The 18,571-nt window shown below is 39.6% G+C and overlaps 1 protein-coding gene across 7 annotated transcripts in view; it reads left to right on the top strand.

Annotated features, from left to right (window-relative positions):
• NCKAP1 (NCK associated protein 1) overlaps positions 1 to 14,678 on the top strand; it is a 49,700-nt gene extending 35,022 nt beyond the window's left edge. For all 7 annotated transcript variants that reach the window (XM_083705456.1, XM_083705459.1, XM_083705458.1 and 4 more), the window contains 16 exons: positions 41 to 186; positions 962 to 1,094; positions 1,713 to 1,832; positions 2,292 to 2,431; positions 3,305 to 3,436; positions 4,763 to 4,981; positions 5,476 to 5,606; positions 5,951 to 6,048; positions 7,495 to 7,588; positions 8,420 to 8,502; positions 9,393 to 9,473; positions 10,215 to 10,308; positions 11,482 to 11,598; positions 12,801 to 12,910; positions 13,359 to 13,448; positions 13,736 to 14,678. In XM_083705456.1, coding sequence (XP_083561582.1) covers positions 41 to 186; positions 962 to 1,094; positions 1,713 to 1,832; positions 2,292 to 2,431; positions 3,305 to 3,436; positions 4,763 to 4,981; positions 5,476 to 5,606; positions 5,951 to 6,048; positions 7,495 to 7,588; positions 8,420 to 8,502; positions 9,393 to 9,473; positions 10,215 to 10,308; positions 11,482 to 11,598; positions 12,801 to 12,910; positions 13,359 to 13,448; positions 13,736 to 13,852 — 1,905 coding nt within the window. In that variant the 3' untranslated portion in view covers positions 13,853 to 14,678. The remainder of the gene's footprint in view (positions 1 to 40; positions 187 to 961; positions 1,095 to 1,712; positions 1,833 to 2,291; positions 2,432 to 3,304; positions 3,437 to 4,762; positions 4,982 to 5,475; positions 5,607 to 5,950; positions 6,049 to 7,494; positions 7,589 to 8,419; positions 8,503 to 9,392; positions 9,474 to 10,214; positions 10,309 to 11,481; positions 11,599 to 12,800; positions 12,911 to 13,358; positions 13,449 to 13,735) is intronic.
• The last annotated feature ends 3,893 nt before the right edge of the window (positions 14,679 to 18,571 follow it).

Below are 18,571 nucleotides of genomic sequence, written 5' to 3' on the forward strand. Positions count from 1 at the left end.
CCTGGATAATGTGAATTGTTACTTTTTTATGTGCCAACAGGCCTATACTAGTGTATCTAAAGCTTCACTTGGCCTCGCAGACCACAGAGAACTTGGAAAGATGATGAACACAATCATTTTCCACACAAAAATGGTAGATTCCTTGGTGGAGATGTTGGTGGAAACATCTGATCTTTCTATATTTTGGTATGTTGTTTAATTTCATTATAAAGCTTTCTCGTGGTTGTGATTTTTGTTTTGTTTTGCTCTTGGGGAAGAGCCAATGGGCAGTCAGCTGGAGACTCTTGTTTTCTCGGGTCTCCTTCTACAGCAGCAGCAAGATAACATATTCTGTACAAAAGAAAATTACAAATACCTGTCTCTAGGATTTCTGTGAAGGGAAGGTGCAAATTATGAAGTGCTGTGAATGTTTAAAATGCAGTGGGAGTAAGCTTAATGGAACTCAGTTGGGACTTCTGAGTAGATGTGTTTAGGATTGCCTGGTTAGTAAATTCTACATGCTGTAGAGGGTGGAAGTGAGTAATCCTAACCTATGCTGGGTCTTACTAGTCCTTTTGGAAATTTTAGAAGCAGCTTATACTACCTCTAAGGGCAACTTGGGGGTAGCATAATCCAACACTTTGCACCCCCCATTAATTTCACCGCCCCCCATCAAGTCATTGATTTTACTGTGCTACAGTACATGTAGTGGGAGGTTTAAATAATACATTCTTTCCCCCCTGCTTTCAGTTCCCTTGGTAATGTAAAGTACCATGAGTGCAACTCTTTTATTATTAGGATATGGTACAAGTGCATGTAATTGCTCAAGTTCAGTGATTGTGTGGACATGGGATAAAATGGCTGGCATTTGAAATCTTTCATATGCTTAGTTGCATCTGTTAAATGGTTTTTTGTTTTGGTGTTTTTTTTTGTAATTACTTTCTCCCAGTGGAATGAAAACTTAACCTGTGTTTCTGAACAGTTTCTATAGCCGTGCTTTTGAGAAGATGTTTCAGCAGTGTTTGGAACTACCCTCTCAGTCCAGATACTCCATTGCATTCCCACTGCTTTGCACTCACTTTATGAGCTGCACCCACGAGCTGTGCCCAGAAGAGGTAAAGAACCCATAATCTTCTCTTTGATGTAGGTTTTCACAAGAAGAGAGTAAGGTAGAGAAACATAAGTAAATTGGGAACATGGGATAGAGAAGTGCGGCAAGTAAGTTGAAATTTACACCTACAAAAACTTGTTTCTTAACTCTGGTTTTTTAGGGAGCCACATTTGATTAAGTGGACATTTTAAGTTGTATACACAATGAACAGTATCCAGTGCTCCTGTTCTGCTAGTGCAAGGGATGTGCAGATGCAGAAGTGAAAGTTTCCCTTTTACCTTTCCCCTACAGCCCCCTGTGCACCTTCAAAATCAGCTCCGGAAGGACCTTCCAGAAAAAGGGGCACAGGGGGAGAAGAAGAAACTGAAGTCCTGTGGTGCCATCAAAGCTCTGCTAAAGCAGCTTTGGATACATTTATTTTTTTAAAAGCAAGCTTTTTGGATCTTCAGCAAATTGATTTAGATAACTTCTGGTTGTGAAGCTTGATTTATTGCTGTTCCATGGTTCATTGTTTAAATGAACTTAGTGCAAGCATGTTTCACTGATAATGATTTTAAAAAAATGTTTTTAAGCACTATGGCAACAATTTAGAAAAACAAGGTTTCTGTTTTTATCTTGATAGAGACATCACATTGGGGACCGTAGTCTTTCCCTTTGTAACATGTTCCTGGATGAAATGGCTAAGCAGGCTCGGAACCTTATCACAGATATTTGCACTGAGCAATGTACTCTAAGTGACCAGGTGAGAATTTAATTTTAGTCCCATTATCCTGCTGTGGCAAAGCTTCTGTATGAGTTACTGAAATAATGCACATTCTTTGTTTAGTCCCTGCTTCCATTTCCCTCCCTTTTTTATTTTCCTTGGGTTTATTTTTAGTTTGCAAGCCCCTTGGTGTAGAGTCATCACATAAATGTGCCATCTCCTTTGTTCTTAAAATATGATAAAGTTTTCCATAAGGTTCTAATAAAGTTTTGCTTATAATATTTGTAATAGAAGGCTGTTCTTCTCCTGTTCTTAACTAGACGGAATAGTAACTACATTGAAATCACTTGAGTTGGTATCGAGTAGTTTGCAAGTATTTGGTATATTGGAAACAAAATGAACAGTTTAAAATCGAAATGCGAAGTTTGATCTATTTAATGGTGATTGGTTTTTGTGAACTGCAGCTCTATTTTGAAACTAACTGCATTTTTTTTTAAGTTGCTGCCAAAGCATTGTGCCAAAACCATCAGTCAAGCAGTGAATAAAAAGTCAAAAAAACAGACGGGTAAGAAAGGAGAACCAGAAAGAGAAAAACCAGGAGTAGAAAGCATGAGAAAAAACAGGCTGGTGGTGACCAAGTGAGTCTTTTTCATCCTTATCTTCTCTTTTAAATGTTGCTTAACAGGCAGTCTAACTTCTTGAACCAATTCACTGGCATTTTGTAGATGTATTTTAAAAAATGCTCTTGTGGGTCATATCCAGTTGATGTCATCTGCTGACAAGAAGGCATCAGGCAGTGGAACAATAAGAGAGGAGGTTTCCATCAATGGCATCCTCCGAATCTGCTGCAGACTGGGAATTCCTAGAAAATATATCCCTCCCAATTTCACAGACTGGTACCTTCTATCAGTAGAGAAACACCAATGGATGCCATCCTATGTGTTTATATAAAAATATGTCATGCATTCCTATCCTGCAAAACAAACTTACCTTTATGAACAGTAATCTTTTTCTGCATTCCCATTCAGCATGCTAAAAAAAAAAGGAGGGGGGTGAGGTATAATAATCCTGTCATGTACAGTGGTACCTCAGGTTAAGTACTTAATTTGTTCCAGAGGTCCGTTCTTAACCTGAAACTGTTCTTAACCTGAAGCACCACTTTAGCTAATGGGGCCTCCTGCTGCTGCCGTGCCGCCAGAGCCCGATTTCTGTTCTTATCCTGAAGCAAAGTTCTTAACCTGAAGCACTATTTCTGGGTTAGCGGAGTGTGTAACCTGAAGTGTATGTAACCTGAAGCATATGTAACCTGAGGTACCACTGTACGTATATGACCTGTGCCATTGTTTTTAGCACAGGCAAGGGTTCTGTATGGCTGTGCTTTAAAATAGCTTATATATCCTTACCCATCTTTAATGTTTTTTGGGTTGAGGTGGAAGGGGGCTGTAATAGTTATGGCTTTGCTTATGTGGCTTACATGTTTGTGTGCATATTTTTTGTTTTGTCTTTTGCAGTCTAGACAAACTGCACACGGCACTTTCTGAGCTCTGCTTCTCAATCAATTACGTTCCAAACATGATTGTGTGGGAACACACCTTTACCCCAAGGGAATACTTAACATCACACCTGGAAATCCGTTTTACCAAGTAAGTGGCACCAACTTGCACATTTGATACTTAGTTGTCTTGAGTACTCTTAAGAATACTTTAACCTGCTTTTCATCATATAATCCTATTAACACAAAATTTCCCCAGTGATAGAGGAGGTGGAACAATGTAGCCCTAAAATCAGTTAAAAACTTCATGAAGTCACCCAGAGCTCCTCATTGCAGCTGCAAACTTAAAATGAATGTCTGGTCTGAGCAAAGTTATATATTGTACTAATATCAAACTCCACAGTCTCTGTGTGTCGTCTGATAGTTATCAACCACACAACAAAAGGTTTATTCTGGCACTTGCTTTGTACCATGGCAGATGCTTTTTTAGTGTTCCTCCTTCCACAGTGTCAAGATCATATGAGGGACTACCATGTTATGGCCTAGTGCTTGTGATGTTGCTCAAATGGTGTGGGAGCAGATGCCACACTGCAAAGGGAGCTCTGTGCGATTCAAGTATTTAAAAAGCAATTGTGCACTAAAGAGTCAGCAGTGCTGGATTCCCAAAAAACAGACCATTCTGCCATTAAAAATATGGTTAGTTTAGTAGCCCATATAAACATGTCTTTGCTATTTATATCGTGACTATTTCTCAGTGTGGGTGGGTTGGTTGCTGCTGTACCATTTTTATTTTTGTTATGTGACAGTTTCTGATAGAAATCTCTGAAAGCATGCTTGTGCCAGGGGCAAGCTTGTAAAAATAACTAGCAATGTTCTTTCAGCATTGAGACTTATTTGCTAGAACTTAATAAAAGCATTCATTTTAAAAAAATTATTCTCGTCCAACATAACCAAATAATTAATCTTGAGCTGACATTGCCCTTCTTTTTCTTTTGCTCCAACTTCCATCCAGCCTAGTGGTTGCCCATACATAACAGTTTCAACCTGCTAGTTTCAAAATCCCCAAAATTGAAGGAATCAATCCTATTTTACAAAAAGAAAAATTGTGCACGCAGAATTCAAATTATGTACATGCAAAGTTGGTGAGTGGGAGATGGAAAATGAAAGATTCATATCCTGCTAGTATGTGGGAGCTTTTCATATATTGCCCTTGCCATTATCTGATTTAATAAGCAAATAGTAGACTTGCATCTCAAGAAGTGGAACAGATAGGAAATAAGAATTTTAAAATTTCTCACAGCTGTAACTGTTAGGACTAAATTGGTACAAATTTCAAACAGCAAATCTGACTTTTATACAGGGGTCAAATAGATAGCAATACTGTAGTTCAATATAAGGTTTCTGAATTTCCCTCCATACATCTTTCTGTACTATGGCTGTACTATTAGAATGCTAATAACTTACTTTCTTTTCAAAGGTCAATTGTTGGCATGACTATGTATAATCAAGCAACACAAGAGATCGCAAAACCTTCTGAGTTGTTAACAAGTGTGAGAGCCTACATGACAGTACTCCAATCAATAGAAAATTATGTACAGATTGACATCACTAGAGTGTTTAATAACGTCCTCCTTCAACAAACCCAGCACTTAGATAGTCATGGGGAGCCAACCATTACCAGTCTGTACACAAATTGGTAAGAATCTGAGATTTCATCCTGTACCCCTTTTGCTTTGTGAGATAAAAGTTTTCATGCAGAAAAGAAAAAAATCTGGGAGGAGGAGAGCGCCAAGGTGAAAGTGAGGCAAATTGCAGCTTTTAATCTGAGCTGTGCCCCGCTTCCCCATGCAACTTGAAATTGAGATAATGTCAAAAAAAACCTGAATCGCATGCCACTTGAACAATGGATGCCAATAAGTAACAGCGTTTAGCTTTCTATTGCATACTAAAAGCAAACTACACTTTTATTTAAAATGAAGTCACTGACTATTCAAGGGAAACATCATTGAGGACTATGCAATTCTTAATACATGTGTGTTGATGTGGCTTTACGTGGACTTTCAATATCAACTCTCAGTGACAAATTCAGTGTCAATGTAGCTTTCATCAAAGTTAAGGTGGTAAATGAAATTAACAGTAAGGAATGTTTGTAGTCTACTGTGAAAATAGATAATTGTTTCTTTCGTGAAGGTATCTGGAAACCTTGCTGAGGCAAGTCAGTAATGGCCACATAGCCTATTTCCCAGCGATGAAAGCATTTGTGAACTTGCCTACTGAAAACGAACTGACATTTAATGCAGAAGAATATTCAGACATATCAGGTGAGTTTTCCCAAGGCTCAGGGTGGGCAGAAAAGCCAAGTCTCATTTTTATACCAAACTTTGGAGACAGTAAGCAGCACTACAAGTCCCCCTTGCTGCTTCTGACCCTCACTAATATCTAGGGAGAACTAAGGCTCTTATCAGGCCTCTTGACCTCTGGTAGTACAGGCTAAGCTAGTTAAGATGGAGGGTTTGTATCCTGAGCATTTGAAATAGGATGCTGGAAATTTAAAATGTGTGAAATGCTATAGCCCTTATAGAATGAGTTAATAAAATATAATGTGTTCATTAAATTAAGGCAATATAATTGGTTTGCAGCAGAATAAATGCTTTTTCTTCCTCAGAAATGAGAGCCCTGTCAGAACTCCTTGGTCCATATGGCATGAAGTTCTTGAGTGAAAGCCTTATGTGGCACATTTCCTCACAGGTTGCTGAACTCAAGGTAACTTCCATTGCTTCTCTTTGGTCATTGCTTTTATAATTAAAAGCAGAAGTCGCTTTATAGCAAGAATACATGGCCTGAATCCAAAGAACTACTTTAGACTAGTCCAAGCATACTTGCTCATCAGAGTTTCGACCCTTTCCCTTTGAATGAGGAACACTCACGACATACTGCAAACAGGCGTTTCAATTCTCCTGATACAAAAAAGTCTTTTGTTATGATGTGCCCTTGGTTGGAGTGACTTCTTAAACAATATATATGTCTAAACACTGCACAGAAATACTGGGGAAGATCTTTGGATCTGCCCATATGCATTCTATTTCTTTGACTTTTTTTTAATGTGCATGAGCCTCATAGCAGCACATAGTTTGTTCCTTGCTGTCCTGGTGCAAAACTTCAGTCATTACTTGTGTTCCTGTATGCTGCTTCTCCAGAAGAGATGACCTTGGTTTGGGGGTCTCTGAATTAGCTTATAGTTTAGCTTCTACTAACAGAAAGCATCAGGAAATGGGGAAGTGTCTCTAGCTTTGGTCAGCAGGGATAATAAACATGTGCTCCCTGGCCTAATTTTATGTGGTTAGGGGAGTCCAGCGAAAAGGATAGGGAGTTGGGGGAAGGATAGGGGAAGAAGCCAAAACAAATGGAGTGAGTAGGGAGAGGAATGCACTTGGCAAGTGATTAATTCAGGTGTTCAGCCAGAGCAAGCTGTCCATCCTCCACGAGTCTGTTGGACAAGGAGGGAGAGATACAGAGAAGAGGGTAGTAGAATGGGGGGGAGAAAGAAGGGGTGACCCACCTATCACCAGCTTGCAGCTCTTGAAAGGGAAGAGAAATCCCTTTGGGATGGGCCAGATTGAAAACCCCCTAAGTGCTGCATTGAACTCAGGGGCTTTCAGTTGTCTGCACTTAGTTTACAGTGAATAAATGTAAACTCGCTCAGGGTGGAGGGAGAGAAGGTTTTAATCATAGAGTTGAGACAATGATTAGGAGATTGGTCTAGACCAGTCACAGAAAGTGTGTGCCCCTTCTTTACCTTGTGAGAGATAATCATCCACATGAAAACATATGGAAGGGAAATCCTAAAGAGGAACTAAGAATGGCAAATCGTATGCAAATTGTGTCTCACCCCCATGTTGTTTTCATTGCACATTGTGCAAAAGACATTCAAACTGTAATAATTCCATTATTCTACAGCAGCCCTGCTCAAGTTTAATGAGTTGACTGGAGCTATAAGTGCTTTGTGGAACAGAAGAGAGCCTTTATTATCACACTGTATGCTTTTTGTTTGGTGCATAGCTGGGCCTTACTTAGTATAACTAGTCAGATAATGGGAACATCTGGATTTCATGAGCTCTGCTTCCTGCTTGCCACGCTGAAATGTCCTAAAGCACCCGCTTGTTACTATACTCAGATCTATGCCTGACCTGAGATCTTGCTTCGTCTTAGAAACTTGTGGTAGAGAACGTTGAAGTGCTAACGCAAATGAGGACCAGTTTTGATAAACCAGATCAGATGGCAGCACTCTTCAAAAGATTGTCGTGTAAGTAACTTGCAAGTAGTGCTGTTTTAGTTTATGCTCCTAACTGGGAATCTGCTTGAAGCACTGGAATTGGTGGGGGAGCATCTGCTACAGCCCCCAAAAGTGCATGCTGTCTTTTGTATAAATGTCTCCATTTTAAGGCTGTAACGTACATACATGACACAAACCTACAGATGCATATATATAAAGATGCATATATATAAAGCTACCCACATACATATACATCCCCACTCGTGTATGCATATATATGTAGTCTCGTAATCTGGGGAACTGGGTTCGATTCCCCGCTCCTCCACATGCAGCTGCTGGGTGACCTTGGGCCAGTCACACTTCTTTGAAGTCTCTCAGCCCCACTCACCTCACAAGGAGCTCCTTTCGGCTGGTGGCCACATTCTCCCAGATTCTCATAATGCTCAGCCAGCAAGGAGTGAATTGGTGGATGAACGAACTATTCAATAGCTTTTGGAGCACTTTTGTAAAGGAATTAAAACTGCCTTTTGGTGCCACATGAGAAACATTATTGTGAGTCTGGTGTGCCTTTGGTACTTAACGATGCTCTCCCCCCCCCCCCTATGATGAGTAATGTGCCAAAAAAGTTGCTTCATCAGCAGTGGTCACTTTAATTTGCTGTTAATATTAGTCTGTCTGTGGCAGATGCCATGACTGGGTGATGCCTTGACTCATGCAGAGACACAGAGAGAGAGAGAGAGAGAGACTGAAGCTGGTGGAGAGGCAACTATGCATGGCCTCAATCTCCCACAGACATCAATCAGGGAGGGGCAGGGAGAAAGCATTATTGTTCCTGACATTTTCTCCTCCCCCCCCCCCCAGCTGTTGATAGTGTTTTGAAGAGGATGACCATTATCGGTGTTATCTTATCTTTCCGGTCATTGGCACAAGAAGCTCTTAGAGATGTAAGTACTGCATTTGGCATTATAACTTTTGTGTTACACATTTAAGCACATGTAAGCCTAAGAATAGATAAGTTAAAGTAAAAACTGATTAAATCGCTAAATACTAGCACATTCCAAGGCATTTAAGATTCTGTATCTGTGGGGTAGGTGAAGTAGAAGCTCTTCCCCATTACATACTCCATTCTCAGATCTATCAAAACCCCAGAATTTTTGGAACAGATGTTGGCACCGCTACAGATACAGAACCCCAAAGTGAAAATACGTTGGCTGTTACCTGACTGCAACCCAGTTGTCCCATGTAAAACAGCTTTATTTGCAAAAGCCGCTAAAAGTATTCATGCCAGCCACATAAAAGACAACGCCGTAGATTGTGCAGGGGATTCATTAATTTAATTTATTGCAAATGGTTGCTTATTTCTGGATCTTTCTTAATTAGGTTTTATTGGATTTGCTGGTTTTGTAAATGTATTTGTAATGGCTTTTAGTCAGATACAATAAATGATCAATTGATTGAATAAAACACAGATTGCTTGTGCTGTGGTGAAAGGATTGCAACACTAAATACGAATAATCAAATCTTAATTGAAATTAAGCGTGTTGCATATGTATGCTGAAAGAATCAAACCTTTACCATTTCACTTTTTTTTTTTTTTTTAAATAAAGGAAATTGACGTTCAGCTGTTTTAGACCCAAAGCAATACAGTATTCAAAACTCTTGTTAGCCGGTGTTTTTCTACTCCTGCTGCAAGATTCTGGCATGATGCTTCCAGGCTTCTTAATGCATAAACTGAGGGGAGAGGGTAGAATAAATGCAACGAAGTCATAACATGCTGTCTTAGGAGATACAGTAGCCAAAAGTAACAATTTTGTTGCATGCCTCTTTGTCTTAGGTCTTATCATATCACATTCCTTTCCTTGTAAGTTCAATTGAAGACTTTAAGGATCACATTCCAAGAGAGACAGATATGAAGGTAATTGCTTGTGAGAATAATGGGGTTTGTTTGTTTTTAGTTCTTTCTAAAATTGTATATTATGCCAAAAGCAGGAATGTATAGACAGATGTAGCACTTGTATATATTTCTGTAAACCTCATTAAAATGAAATTAATACAGCTTCATACTTCTGTGGTTAGTTATGATTCCAGTATTTCTCTTTTGCAAACTGCTGGGAGTCACTGGTTTATACTAAAGGAGCAAGTCATAAAATAAAAAGGACACAGCATTTCAGAGGGGGTAATTCAAAAAGTGTTTCTAACAATTTAGTTTTTGAGTTGATCAGCATCCATTCTCCTAATGGATTATGAAACCCTTTTGCACTTTAGGCCTCAGAACCTAGTCTTGGTAGACACGGTATGGCAGCATTAATTTAATGCATTATATACTTTGGCTTAACAAAGTTTTCTGTTTGTCCAGTTTGAGAACTTGTTGGAATCTTAAAAGGTTGCTGTTGAATATGGTTTCGGAGAGTATACAATTTTTTGGCAGAGGGGCATGTGAGAGAGATGACAGCCAGCTAGCAGAAGTGACACTAATGGAGCATTTCACTATAAGCTAGGTGTATTCCTGCCACCAAAGGTGCATCTGTTCTTCCATGGTTCCATTCTCATGTGTAACTTAATGTGGACACTGAAAAGATTTTACAATGTCTGCTCTGACAAATTCCACAAAATTATTCTGGCCTTTTTCACTCTGAAGTACCTTTCTCTCTCTCAGGTTGCAATGAATGTATATGAGCTCTCATCAGCTGCGGGACTGCCTTGTGAGATAGATCCTGCTCTGGTTGTAGCACTTTCTTCCCAAAAATCAGGTATGCTGCTGCATAACGTTTTTGGATATTGGCTGTGTTTGCATGTAATGCTAAGCCATGATATCGTTTTAATTGGAGAAACCTGAAGGATGTCAAAGAAACTATACTTGCACACATTGAGTACCAAATATGCATGTATTCTGCAGAACACTTGGATCACTTCACATAATTTAACCAAGATGCCAAAACTGAGGGTTTGTCAGCTTAAATATATGACAGTTACATTTGTATTTGACTGAACATTCAGTATTTGACTGAATGTTGCAGCTCTGATCTCTAGCTACATTTTCTTAATATATATAATAGTGATAATACTACATTGAAATGGCTGCAAATGCTTTTGTTATTGATGAGTGACTTTTTATGGCTCCTAGGGGCCGAGGTCCCTTCCCCCCCCCAAAATACCAGTGGTATGCATGTGCCATGTCATGTGATCAGTTATGTGGGGTGGGGCTTAACCCCCCCTAATATTTTATTCAAGTTGGCCCAGGAATGTGAAATAAAATTAATTTATTATTATTATTATTATTATTATTATTATTATTATTAATAATAATAATAATAATAAATACTGGTATAGAAACAACTTTAGAGGAGTAGCACTCATTTATGAATAGCTCTCAGTTGGTGGCCATGCTGAGCTAGTTCCTATGTGCGGACATTCTGAGCATCTTTCAAAAGGAAGCCTGAAATAACCTTGCTGACCACTGGAGTTAAGAGGAAAGAAACCTCTTGCAACTGCAATTTGTCATTAGGTTACTTTTGATTGAACTATAAAATCTTTGAATAGCTGTTAGATAAATTTTCTTCTAGGAATTAAAAAAAATGCATCCTATTTTTCTTAAGTTACGTTTTCCTTCCCTGAAAATGTGTTGGGGTATGCTACCAATATACATTTGGTTTATACAAAGTGATAGCTGTCACGGAAGAGTATTGGTTATGCCACACTTGGTGGAATTGGATTAATAATAATAATAATAATATATTTCTACCCTGCCCATCAGGCTGGGTTTCCCCAGCTACTCTAAAGTACTGATCTTTGTTAGATCAAACCAAATAACACAGAATTTGGCTCAGAAACATTACCAATGCTGTGAATGGATGAAGTATTAGTTTAGGAGTTTTGAACCCACCCAGTTATAATGGATCTCCTAAATTTGTATTTATTTTCAGAAAACATTAGTCCAGAGGAAGAATATAAAATTGCCTGCCTTCTGATGGTCTTTGTGGCTGTCTCCTTACCAACTTTGGCCAGTAATGTGATGTCTCAATACAGTCCTGCCATTGAAGGTAATATTCAGACAAACTGGTGTGAAAATTTGTTCTGGGGGGAGGGGGGAAATTATATTAAATGTTCATCTGGAATATTTATTTGCTTTCATTTTATGATATTGGTGTTTGGTCCTTTTTGGTGTTGAATAGTACATCAATTTTATATCTTACAATGGTTGCTTTGAAAGAGGAAATAAAAATCTCTCACCTCAAGTCATACTTTGGTTCTAGGGATCCTTACCAAGAATGTGTTCTACCCGTTGCACATAAATGTCCTATTGATTAGGAAATGTTAAAACTTGACTGGAGGCTTTTGGGGGCACAGGAACAATGCTGAGTACTATTTGGAAGTCATATTGAAACTAGTTTTCATACTAGATATTTGCATTAGAAGCATTCATAATTCTCATATTCCTGTGCTAGTTACCATGTTGCCCCGTCTTTACTCGAATACACACACCGTTCTATTTGCACCTAGCAGGACAGGTCTTCAGAACAGAACTTTGGAACTGATAAATTAAGAAAACCAGAATTCAGTCTTTGAAACAGATTTTGGAATAAATGTAGCCCCGCTTTATGAGTTCCCTGGAACTCGTTTGTTATGCAATCGTTGGTATAATGATTCCACGATTCCCATTGTTTCCTATGGAAACATTTCTAATACAAGATTTGTCCCCTCTGTTTCCTCCCCCTCTCCATGGTTTCTTCTTGAAATGGCTGTAGCCAAGCAGCAAAAGAGAGGCATGGGAGGGGGGGGTAATGATTTGCCCAATCTCTCCTGTCCCTGATTTGTTTCATTTTTCCTGCTTTCTGAGTCATCTGATCTCACTCCCTCCATCTTTCCGTGGTTTTTGCCTAAAGATGGCTGCCACCAACAAAAAAACACAAAAAGGAAGTAAGAAAGTTGGCTGTTTGAATAAGTGAATCTGTGGAGCATATAGTGAGGTTTGGGCATAATTCTTTCAAGTTTTGATAAGTGATTTTTTGGATATTGAGCGTGCAGATAGCAGGACCTGTGTGTAATGTCTTTTACTCTATTCAAAAGGTTCTTAAAGATCTTTACTTCCTCCTTGTTAAATGAAGATTATCCATATTATATTTGAAAGTTAATCCCTTGCTAAACTTAACTCTGTTCCTATTCAAACAACACGTTCCATTCAGCTAAAATGTTCAGAGTGTGAGTGAAGCTAAAGTAATATCACAAATGTGTTTTTGTTTAGGTCACTGCAACAATATCCATTGCCTGGCCAAAGCAATCAACCAGATTGCTGCAGCTTTATTTACCATTCACAAGGGAAGCATTGAAGACCGTCTCAAAGAATTCTTGGCTGTATGTACAGTTTTTATTTTGGGCTGACCTGCTCCAGAAATCATTCATTTCCACCAAGGCTTTCAGCTGTACTGCGATTAACATTTACAACCTTAACTTTTGATTTCAAGCCAACAACATTATGGTGGCTTTTCCTATATGGTAGTGATTGCAACAATGACTGTAAAGGATTTGAGTCAATATTGCAAGCATGTGTGAACTTTGTCTTGCAGAATAACTGGTCTGATCAGGGATTCCAGTACACAAATTGAGCTATACAATTGGTCTGTTCTGTTCATTTCATTGTTGTGGAATGCTCCACATCCATAACTCCATTGCATTATCTAACATTACAGATCATGTCATGTTAAATCTTATATCTGAAATTGCATGTGTCGTGAAATTAAAATGATTTTTAAAGTGGCTTTAGATGAGTAGAAAACTTACTTGCTATTTGTGATTTTTTTAGCTTGCATCCTCTAGTCTCCTGAAAATCGGTCAGGAGACAGACAAAACCACTACAAGGAACAGAGAATCTGTTTACCTACTGCTAGACATGGTAAGCTCTCATTCCAGTGATTGTTCCAAAAGTTTTATCCTAGGTAAAAGAGACTTTGACAAGTACTCTGTGTGGAATTCAACAAATGGTCAAAATACTGTTGGGCAGCATAGCAGAAAAATTACTTTAAAAAACAAAAATCATGAAACGCTTTTGAACCCTACTCTTTTGAGCCTCTCTGCATTTCCTTCTCCTCCCCCGCTCCTTGCTGGTAGCTTGTCATTTTAGCAGCATTGGGATTTCCACTCCTTACCAGGTTTCTGATGTGATCTCTCATCTCACTTTAGATCGTCCAGGAGTCTCCATTCCTGACCATGGATCTTCTGGAGTCTTGCTTTCCATATGTCTTGCTCCGAAATGCATACCATGCTGTGTACAAACAAAGTGTCACATCATCTGCCTGAATATCTGCTTTAACTGGAGACAACCTAAGCACGCATCTATGTTGCCTCAGTTTTACTTGTGTAAACTGTGGAGCTGTTTTACTTTATGGCCTGGCAAAGAGTTTTGTGGATTATAAACTTTTTCCCAATGCAGTTGTATTTCTGACCAGTGGTTTCTTAATATGGTTGTACTACAATATAAGCTTGGCTGATTTTAGGTTGCACATTTTGCTGATTTGTTTTCCTTTTTATTTTAGAATAATCATAATTATGTTTAAAAAGAGAAATACTATTTCAACTATGTTTTTTTTCATATCCAATCGTGCAGGAATCATAATGGCTTGTTTATTTCCAGGAAGAACTCTATTTAGTGATTATTTTAGTGTTCCTAGCTTTCATCTGTGTGTAAATTATTTCATATAGGGAGAGTTACAATCTGTACCTATTGTTATTATCAGAAACAAGACTTGGATGTGCATTTCTGTGAATGACAACATTTCTACTTTTTTTTTCTTTTTGAAACACTCACCCAAATTAATGACTGATGCTATCTAATATTAAAAATTGTTGTAAGACTGCTTAGACAGCAGTCTCCTCCATACAATCTTAAACAGCAGCAAGTGGTTTTGTTTGTATAAAGCTTACATAGTGGAATTTTTTAAAGACTAATTTCCATGGTGCCCCGTTGGCATTAACACTACATTGTACCCTGCTGTATAATAAACGTTCTTAATGCATTTATCAAATGTTGATAAAATGTTAGCCCTTTAACCACTTTTTATATGTTTTAAATTTTTGAAATTCAAGTGTACCTTCCATTACATACAATAAACACTACACTGTATTACGTGCTGGTGACTTTCCTTGGGTTTTTTGCTAAGTCGACTGTTGAAAATTCAGTGTTCTAAGCATCAAGCAACATGTGTTGACTTAGTCTACAGATTGTTAAATGTGCGTGTTCGACCCATTTTTGGATCTTCATCAGTACTGTCTAACCACATTAAAATTTGCTTTACCTTAATGGCCGTCACCTAACCAACTTAAAAATCAATAGGCTTATAAGCATCTCACTGCTGGCTTGTTATCTATGTCTTTCCATATTTTTTCAACTTAGTGATGGAGGGCTGAGACATCACTTTGACATGACTTCGCCCATTTTTTTGGCATAGGTTCATCCAGCTATTGTCACCAAACTTGGCATGAGGGTTCCTGAGGGTGTCTGGTGTATCAGGTGCAAACTCACAAATTACACTATCAATTTAAAAAACACAATATATTTTTTGGCTTCTGGAGATTCCTGGGCAGCGCCAGGCACTCTCTGCTAACATGTTATTAAAGGGAAAGGCATACCTTTTGACTCCTGCAGAATGTAATGATACTGTAGTGTCTAAATCCACTCAGATTAACTCACTTTACTGCATATTAGAGAAACTGAGAGCATACAAACATAGTCTGTGAATAAAGGTGAAATGACTCGCTGGAAAAAAAAATATCAGGTCAACATTCCTTAGGAACTAGTAGTTTGCTGGTTGTGGTTATCACACTGCCCCATAATATCTATTCCGTTCCTTCTGCCTATTCATGGTCTCACACCATCTTACCTCTCACCCCCTTTTCCAATTTGCCACCACCCCAGTTCATGTGGGGGCAAAAAAGAAAAGAAAAAAAGTTTGACGGGTAGATAGGAATTCAGGTTTAGATTATATTTGAGAGACTAATGGTTTACCCAAGCAGAAATTTTATCAAAGCAGTTGGAGATGTTAGACCATGTGGAATGGGAAGTGAAAACTAGAATTTGTATTGAAAGATGTAACAGTTTGAGATTTTCCTGGGGAAGAGTTCAAAGACAATAGAAAATAACATCCTGTTTCCAAAAAAAATAATATTCTGTATCCAACTCACTCTATAGTTCTTCTAGAACATTGCCTGGTCAGGATGACCCACTCAGTAGATGCAGTGTCAGTGGATAAATTTATAAACTGACATTAATAGTGAAATGGCAGGATATGAAAAGGGATTTGGCACTGCTGCTGAAGAACTGGCTCTGATTATGGTCATAAATTAGGAATTGTGCTCCCAAGTGAAGCCCATCTCAGCCTTTTCCTTGTGGTGATTCAGTAAATATGTGAGCTGTTTTGTATTTCATTGAGAATGGATGTTGCCAACGTCGTTGAATCAGTGGTATGTTTAAGATTCCAGTTTTATTACGGTGGTGGCTTCAATGTATTTTGTAAATCATCATGGGTGTAGAGACAAGGAGTTTCTCTCTTTCAAAAATGCAATGGATATTCTCCCTCAGTAGGGATTATCTATTCAGAAGATGTGAGATTCAGGTCCAGAGGGTAGCGAGGTTCTTAAAATTTATGCTCTCCTCGCACACACTTCATTCCAGCCACTGTTGAGGTGCTTTAAACATCAACACCAACTTGAGTGCAGCATTGACTCTTTTTCTAGGGGACAAATTTAGGGCAAGATTGAACAAGAACTGACCCAAATAAGAACGGACACTGTCATTCCACATAGGAATTTTAAGTGCCCAAGCAATTCTTGATAAATCCTGGAGAATCCTTCTAAAAGGAATTTCTAAATGTTAACGGTTATGGAGAAAGCCTGTCCTGAAACCTCAGAAATGTGCTCCAGATGGTTTCCTGAAAATGAGGGACTGCAAACAGACTCAGTGGTTTACACAGCATCACTGAAGTATTGTACATTTACCATCACTGACCTGGCGTATTGCCTGTTATTAATTACCTGCCCTTCGCCCTCAAGTCCCCAGGCAGGTTCCAACAATTAAAACAAATTCTCATGCAATTTTTTTTTTTAAGTAAAAACCCTATCCATTCACAAATGTTGCAGATCTACTCATTTAAAAGCTAAAATCTATATATTGTGATATAATCTGCTCTGGATTGCAATTTAACACGCACTAACCATGACACTGATGATGGTTTGTATGTTTTGCAATCTCTTCTGCCCAGTTGATGTGATGTCATTCTCCTCCGTCTCTGTCATTGGTTATGACTTGAGTATTGACACAGAGGGGTTCAGTTAAGTTTGGATTAATAACGAAGGCATTATTCCCCTCCTTTGAAGGAGAGTGGAGTTGGACTTACTGTGATAGCTACTGGCCATGATGGCTACAAATATCTTTTGCGTTCAGAGGCAGTAGGTCTCAATAAGCAGAGGGGCGGGAATGGAAAGAAGCCATTTGCCTTCACGTCTTGTGGGCTTCCTGTAGGCATTTTGTTGGCCACTATGGGAAATCTTGCAGGGCTTCTCTTTATGTTCTTCATTTTGATGAGAGTTATGAGGTGCAAGTCTGGGATGTAGGGTAGCCATGGAACAAGTGGAGAACAATGGAGAAGATTTCGGGGCATCAGATGAACTAGTCGGCACGCTATTCTCCATACAAGTTGCAGATAATTTAACATCCCTCAAGTTTCTCCACACATTGCACAGCCCCCTTAACTCACTTGCACCAGTCCAATAATAATAATAATAAATTTTTATTTATATCCTGCCCTCCCCGGCCAAAGCCGGGCTCAGAGCGGCTAACAACAGTAAAATAATACAACATTCTAAAATCAGTTCATTATAAAATCAGTTCAAATTAATGGCAACCATTGGGCTACAGTTCTGTGAGATTGCCAAAGGATGGGGTCAGGCTGTGCCCTGGCCAAAGGCCTGGTGGAACAGCTCTGTCTTGCAGGCCCTGCGGAAAGATGTCAAATCCCGCAGGGCCCTAGTCTCTTGTGACAGAGCATTCCACCAGATTGCAGCCACAGCCGAAAAAGCCCTGGCTCTGGTTGAGACCTGCCTAACTCCCCTGTGGCCCGGGACCTCCAAGATGTTTTTGTTTGAAGACCGTAAGGTCCTCCGTGGGACATACCAGGAGAGGCAGTCCCGTAGGTACGAGGGTCCTAGGCCGTGTAGGGCTTTAAAGGTTAAAACCAGCACCTTAAACCTGATCCTGTACTCCACCAGGAGCCAGTGCAGCTGGTATAGCACTGGGTGAATGTGATCCCGCAGCGAGGACCCTGTAAGGAGTCTCGCCGCGACATTCTGCACCCGCTGGAGTTTCTGGGTCAGTCTCAAGGGCAGCCCCACGTAGAGCGAGTTACAATAATCTAGTCTGGAGGTGACCGTCATGTGGATCACAGTGGCTAGGTCAGGGCGAGAGAAATGTCCCATGCTATTTCCTATCATAACTGAAATCCTTAGTGGTACAGAGAAGTTACATAGCTTCTCCATGCCACTAAGCTTAGCTGGAGACTTGAAAGCTTCTAATCTATTGTGTTGAAGCACCTGGTGTCCCAAGATGACATCAGATGACACGGTAGGGCACTCCCAGTCCTGGCACATGGCAGCAACCAGGTGACGGCAACCATCACATAACAGACCCTCCAAGTGTCCCTATTTTCCAGGGATGGTCCTGGGTTTACAGAAGCCAGCCCAGTTTCTGACCTGATCCCGGAACCATCCCACTTTTCCTTAGGACATCCCTATTTCCATTGGAGAAATGTTGGAGGGTATGCATAAATAAAGGGACGCGGGTGGCGCTGTGGGACTTGCCAACCAGAAGGTCGGCGGTTCGAATCCCTACGACGGGGTGAGCTCCCGTTGCTCAGTCCCTGCTCCTGCCAACCTAGCAGTTCAAAAGCACGTCAAAGTGCAAGTAGATAAATAGGTACCACTCTGGCGGGAAGGTAAACGGCGTTTCCGTGCGCTGCTCTGGTTCGC

This window comes from Podarcis gaigeae (genome assembly GCF_964106915.1).
Source record: "Podarcis gaigeae genome assembly, chromosome: 1".
NCBI classification, from domain to species: Eukaryota; Metazoa; Chordata; class Lepidosauria; order Squamata; family Lacertidae; genus Podarcis; species Podarcis gaigeae.